Raw genomic sequence first — 6872 nt, 5'->3', positions numbered from 1 at the left:
TGAAATCAAATGCAACACCGGGAATTGGCACTCGTCACCATAATGCAGTCAACAGCGCGTGAGCTCAAAGTGTAATCCACTTTTAGAATTCAGCAAGTGCTCCGGAGTGGATTCGGAAAAAAAGGACGAAAAGCACTCCAGCAATGCATCCAACGAACCAAAGTGTTGTTTTTCCAGTTGCTTTCGTTCGCTTGCTCATCCACATGCATATTATTCTCGCCGCCAGTCATCCAGCAAAGCGACTAGAAGAGAAAGAAAGCGCCATTGTTATGTTGAATTTAAAATATGATAATGAGACATGCTTCCGGGACGTTTAGTCCCGGGAAAGAGAGCACACTGAGGGTGGGACACAAAACATCAAGAAAAGCACGAGCAGAGTGTTTTCCACGCTTTCGGTCGCTCTAATACTTCACCCTGAATTACTAGCTACCAGCCAAGTGGCGCGAAAGTAGAAAAGAATGTTCAGCAGGTGAGTATTGGACTTATTCCAACGACGACGACGACGACGAGGACTACGGAAGAGGCACGTGCAGCGTTATCAGAGTTATATACCGACCGAACGTGCTGTGTGCTGTGTTGCCTTGCTCCTTTCCTCCTTGCGCCGACATGTTGGTCCTGCGAGCTCGGGGCCTAAACGAAGAGCTTGTTTGCCGAAATTGAACCAATCCCAGTCGCCAATGTTTTGTAACTTGTTCTTCCCTCCGTGCTGTGGCACAGATAACGCAAATTCCATCCGACAGTTGTTTTGGGTTGAAGAGTTTCATCCTCGTTGCCTTTCGGATCAACCGGTGGCCCGTTGATGGAAAGGGTAAACATAAAAATGCATCCTTTGCTGGGTACAAAAAAAAGCAGGAGAACTACTCAGGTGGGATTCCCACACGGATGAGATGCGATGATGATGTGCAACAAACAAGCGGTGAGCTGGCATTTACATTGAGTAATTTCTGCATGCATGGTAGAATGATACAATTATAATGTAAGGCCCCTTGGGGAAGTGGCCAGGATCCGACTGGAACCTAAAACTGCTATATGTGCAGCTGGTGGTACGTAGTTGGTGGAAAGGCTTTATCATTCCGTCCTTTTGACGATTTAAAATTTTATAGAATGTCATAAAATGTAACGTCTAGAATCACCAAAATCACTTATTTTTACCGCTGTCTCAGGTCTTTAAAAACTAGCTATTCTTATGTAAAGAAAACACGGAAAATCCATTGGAGGTGGTTCAGGGTGACTTCAGGGAGTTTTATTCTCGATAGGATCGGGTTAGTATTTGGGTAGGCCGAACGGCTGCAGGAATTGGGGGATTTGCTTTGCGATCAGCTGCTGCTAGAAACCCAATCACCTTGACGTAGTTTTTCTCAAACGTATCACGAACTTTACGATACGCCTCTTCCTTTTCCTCTGCTTCTTCATCCTGGTCGATCAACTCCAACTTCAATCTAACGGTTTGAAAATGGGAGAAAACCTCATTCAATCGACTTTTCCATCCTTCGATTTGATATTTGTCCCGCTCTTCATTATACTCCTGCATAAAATGCAGCACGTTTTCCATAGTGTCGAAGCAGAAACGTTCTTGCTTAAGAAGCGACTTAGAAGCGGGTGCCATGTCGATCATCAACCACCGAAAACCCCACAAATTATCGAAACCAAATCGAAACTCTAGAACAAATTCCAAATAAGCCAATTATCTTGCTGGCTAGCGACCAAATTAGTTTCTTTTTCCGTCCGGTCGAACGCAAAAACTGAAAATTAGTAACATTCATTCGGTCGTAAGTTCCTCATCGAAACCTTGTCCATTTTGCAAGCAGATATTGCACTCCGTCTTCAAGTGCGATGCATTTCGTAACTCCTCTGTCTCAGAAAGGTACGAGCTAGTGAAACGGAAGGCTCTCTGCATCAATTGCCTTTCTCCTGATCACCAGGTTAAAGGCTGTCCATCCAGTGCGTGTCGTGTTTGTGGCCAAAAACACCACACAATGCTTCACCAACAAAATAGTAATCGCAATCCAAACCAACTACAAGCTTCAAAGCCAATTCAAAGTCCACCCAATTCCGAACAAACGCAATCCCAAGCTCAGAACCCTCGAAGCGCTCAAGGTGTTCCGACCAATACTCTTACGTCAGCCACTCCGGTAGTTCCATCAGTTCCAGTTGTCACTCCGTCGCTCAGCCACTGCTCCACCTCCTTGGTTGCCAACGTCCGCTCGATTCCATCAACGGTCCTGCTTCAGACAGCTTTAGTGAAGATCATCGATTCCAACGGATACCTACTGTGGGCCAGAGCTCTGCTTGATCCGGCCTCGCAGCTCAATGTAATCTCCGAACATCTCGTACAACGGTTGCATACTCGAAAGATTAAGGATCATCATACCATCGGTGGCATCGGGAGATCTACGACTGTGTCTACTCACTCTGTCCTCCTCAGCATCCGTTCCCATTGCACCAATTTCAGTGCAGACTTGAAGTTCCATGTCCTCAGCGAAATAACGCGAGACCTACCGTCCAACGCGGTGGATACTACCAACTGGGAATGGCCATCTGATATCGTCTTTGCAGATCCAAAGTTCCACGAGCCAGCATCTGTAGACATGATCATCGGAATGGAGATTTACTACGATCTTCTCCTAGAAGGTTTCTTGAAACTGGGTCCAGGAAAACCGGTGCTGCAGAAAACCATGCTCGGCTGGGTCGTCTCAGGTAGAGTTGGATTGAACCAACCGCCAACTTCAAATGTGGTTGCTCATGTGTGCAGTACTCAAGCGGTAGAGGATCAGTTAACCAGATTTTGGGAGATAGAGTCGTGTCAGTCTTCCAGTACGATGTCCGTCGAAGAATCGTCATGCGAAGCTCATTTTGCTGCTACTACGACTAGAGACAATAATGGTCGTTTCGTGGTTACTTTGCCAAAAAAGCCTGAGGTCCTACAACAGCTTGGAAACTCCTACCCGGTTGCTAAACGCCGGCTCCTTTCGCTGAGTCGCCGCCTCGAAGCGAACCCTTTACTCAAAACAGCTTACTCGGAGTTCATACAAGAATATCTCCAGTTGGGGCACATGCAGGAAGTATCTGAAGACTCTTTGTCCACGTCCGCTTTCTTCTACCTTCCGCATCATTGCATCGTACGTCCGGACAGTCTCACCACTAAACTTCGTGTAGTGTTCGACGCGTCTTGTGCCACCGATACTGGAATCTCACTGAACGACGCTTTGATGGTGGGACCGGTAGTGCAAGAGGACCTTATATGCATCACCATGCGATTTCGTGTGCCGAGATACGCCATAATTTCCGACGTAGAAAAAATGTACCGTCAGATCTGGGTATATTTTCTCGACTGCCTTCTCCAGCAGATTCTGTGGCTAGACAAACCTGATGGACCTATCCGAATCTTCCAGCTCAAAACAGTCACCTACGGGACCTCTGCCGTACCCTATCTCGCCACAAAGTGTCTCCAGGAGCTCGCAAACCAGGGTCAGTCGTCTCATCCGGCTGCTTCAAGGGTTCTTGCGAACGACTTCTACATGGACGACATGATTAGCGGGGTCGACGATGTGGAAGAAGGAAAGGTGCTATGCAGCCAACTGCTACAGCTTCTCCAAACAGCTGGGTTCAGCCTTCGTAAATGGGCTTCAAACTCACCGGAAATACTCGAACACATCCCAGCGCATCTTCGAGACGAACGCTCGGTACTCGACCTTGATTCGACTTCTTCCGTCAAAACTCTGGGACTCAAGTGGACCCCCTCCTCCGACGAACTCGGGTTCCACGTACCAAAATGGAACAAAGATGATGTCATCACAAAACGTATCGCCCTTTCAGATTCCGCTCGCCTGTACGACCCTCTGGGACTCGTAGGGCCCGTCATCGTACTTGCCAAGTGCTTCATGCAGGAACTCTGGATGAATAAGAAGACTTGGGACGAACCATTGGAAGAAGAGCTCCAACAACGCTGGGTGCGGTTTAGGAGCGAATTAACAGCGGTCGAAACAATCGCTGTTCCACGTTGGGTGATACCAATTCCACAACCAGTCGTCATAGAGGCACACGGATTCAGCGATGCTTCTCTAAGAGCATACGGTGCCTGCATCTATCTCCGAGTGGTGTCACCCAGTGGCGAAATATCCGTACAGCTCCTCACCTCCAAATCAAAGGTCGCTCCACTGGGAAACAGCAAAAATCAAAAGAAGATCAGTCTTCCACGTTTGGAACTTTCTGGTGCATTGCTCCTCAGCCACCTCTTCCAGAAAGTCCAGCACAGTTTGAAAATTGATCTAAAGTGCTTCTATTGGGTTGACTCCACCATCGTGCTACATTGGTTAGCTGGAACACCATCACGATGGAAGACGTTTGTAGCAAACAGGGTCTCCGAAATACAGCACATCACTATGCGTGGCAATTGGGGACACGTGGCTGGCCTAGAAAACCCGGCGGACATCATCTCCCGTGGAATGCTACCAACTCAACTGAAGGATTCGGATATCTGGTGGCATGGTCCAACCTGGCTCAGGCAAACGTCCAGGCTTTGGCCGTCACACATTCGTCACACACGGCTGACGATGATTTTCTGTCCGAGGATCTCGAGGAACGGTCGATCGCTCTGCCCGTTCAGATCCAACCTCCAAACCCAATACTCAGTCTACGATCATCCTTTCCATCGCTAGTTCGTCTGGTGGCTTACTTGCGAAGATTTAGCCATAATTGCAAGCCTGCTAACCGACAGGATCAAATGAAGGGATTTCTCCGAACCACGGAACTCAACCAAGCAACCTACACTCTCGTTCGCTTCGCTCAAGCCGAGTCATTTCCGAACGATCTACGAGCCATTCGTTCCGATGGACAAGTCAAGCCGAACTCAAAGTTGAAATCACTCTCTCCGATCATCGTCGACGGCATTCTGCGTATCGGTGGCCGGCTTCGAAACGCGTCTGTTTCCGAAGACCGGAAGCATCCGATCATTCTTGCCACGCACCATCCACTTACGGAGCTTATCATAACCTCCTATCACGAAAAGTTGCTACATGCTGGTCCACAGCTACTCATCGCAAGCGTGCGAGAGAAATACTGGCCACTGCGAGTACGCAACCTGGCGCGGAAGGTAGTTCATGCTTGTCTAAAGTGCTTTCGCTGCAAACCCACTGCTCTCGAACAGATAATGGGCGATCTACCAGCTGAACGCGTCACACCAACGTTTCCGTTCTTTAACACTGGTGTCGATCTGTGTGGGCCACTCTTCTATCGGCACGCTCCGAGGAAATCGTCTCCTGTCAAGTGCTACGTCGCAATATTTGTGTGCCTTGCGACAAAGGCGGTGCACATCGAGCTTGTAGCGGATCTCTCGACAAATGCGTTCATAACTACCCTGAAACGATTCGTTGCCCGGCGTGGCAGGCCAGCAGTCATCGAATGCGACAACGCTAAGAACTTTGTAGGTGCATCACGAACGCTAGCGGAACTACACGAACAATTCAGCTCGCAGCAGCACAAGCACGCTGTAACCACTTACTGTGGTGAAGAAGGAATCCACTTCAAGTTCATTCCCCCGCGCTCTCCCAATTTTGGCGGACTTTGGGAGGCTGCTGTAAAGTCCTTCAAGAAACATTTTAAAGCTACAATCGGGACAACAGTGCTGCTCAAGGACGACATCGAAACGCTCCTGACGCAGATAGAGAGCTGCCTAAACTCCCGTCCGTTGACTCAGCTGACGTCCGACCCAGAGGATTTGGAAATTCTAACTCCAGGTCATTTTCTGGTTCATCGTCCACTGGTTTCCATCCCAGAACCATCCTATGAAAAAGTGCCGACAAATCGTCTCGACCGTTACCAGCAAACTCAAGAATTTGTCCGACGCATTTGGAAGCGTTGGAGCATGGACTACCTTTCCGGACTCCACCCCCGCACGAGGTGGACTCGCTTGCGGGATAACATCAGCATCGGGACGATGGTGCTGCTAAAGGGCGACAATCTTCCGCCGCTCAAGTGGCGCTGTGGCCGCGTGACCCAGATATTCCGCGGTGATGATGGAAACGTCCGGGTAGTCTCCGTCCGAACCCAAGATGGCGAATACCGGCGCGCAATCACGAAGGTTTGCGTGCTTCCTGTGCAGCAACCAGCATCCGCTGGGACCAACGATCTTCTATCCGAGATGTAACAGCATGCCCAGCGCTGCGGCGCTTATGTGTTGTCCAATATTCTAACAGTTAGCACAAAACTAATGCTTCTTTTCATTCTCGACCGCAATAACACCACCGAGACTGGCTCCACTGGCACCCTGGTCCTCCGATGACCCCTGGCTTCCCAAACCAATGACTGGCCTCGATGCACTTCCAACAAAGGTACGAACACTCCCTTCGAACACTGCAATCATCCCCAAGGATTTCCGTCAGGCTTCACCAGCTTAGTTCCGAAGCCAGCGCCAGGGTACGAAGCCAGCTCAGGATTCCATCGAACGAAGGCCGGTCGGCAATCAGCTGATCGAGGAGTTACCGATGTCCACCGAGTCCTCAATGCGATGGAGACATATCATATGTGTTAATAGTTGTTAGAATTATACAGTTTTGCTCAATCGATCGCCTAGTAGTGTTAGGAAATTAGAAATTGTTTGAAAATTGAACTTTTCAACGGTGGCCGGCTATGTTCAAAATTGAAATAGGCTAAAATTGAATTTACCTTTTAAACCCCATGCACTCTATAACCGTGCAGTACTAGAGTAGGGACATATCTCTCTATAAATCGCTGTTATCTCTTCTTATCATCGTTCCGAATGATCGGGCGAACGAACGTTCGGATGTTTGTAGAGTTTTACTCGTAGCTATTCTCTGTACACCTCATATAACCAGTACACAAGAGTCAGATCAGTTAGTTGCAAATAAACAAGC

The 6872-nt window shown here is 48.7% G+C and overlaps 1 protein-coding gene across 1 annotated transcript; it reads left to right on the top strand.

The window, feature by feature from the left end:
* Window positions 1-1976: 1976 nt before the first annotated feature.
* Window positions 1977-6145, top strand: LOC135698594 (uncharacterized). The gene is made up of 3 exons (XM_065218639.1): window positions 1977-4273; window positions 4318-5092; window positions 5147-6145. The coding sequence occupies exons 1-3, from the start codon at window positions 1977-1979 to the stop codon at window positions 6143-6145; spliced, it is 4071 nt and encodes a 1356-aa protein (XP_065074711.1).
* Window positions 6146-6872: the final 727 nt, after the last annotated feature.

Source organism: Ochlerotatus camptorhynchus, unplaced genomic scaffold (assembly GCF_037179485.1).
Source record: "Ochlerotatus camptorhynchus isolate MF236.1 unplaced genomic scaffold, CSIRO-AGI_Acam_v1.1 ptg000091l, whole genome shotgun sequence".
In the NCBI taxonomy this organism is placed as follows: domain Eukaryota; kingdom Metazoa; phylum Arthropoda; class Insecta; order Diptera; family Culicidae; genus Ochlerotatus; species Ochlerotatus camptorhynchus.
Note: the sequence above shows the minus strand (reverse complement) of the source record. Positions and strands in the feature narration are given on the sequence as shown.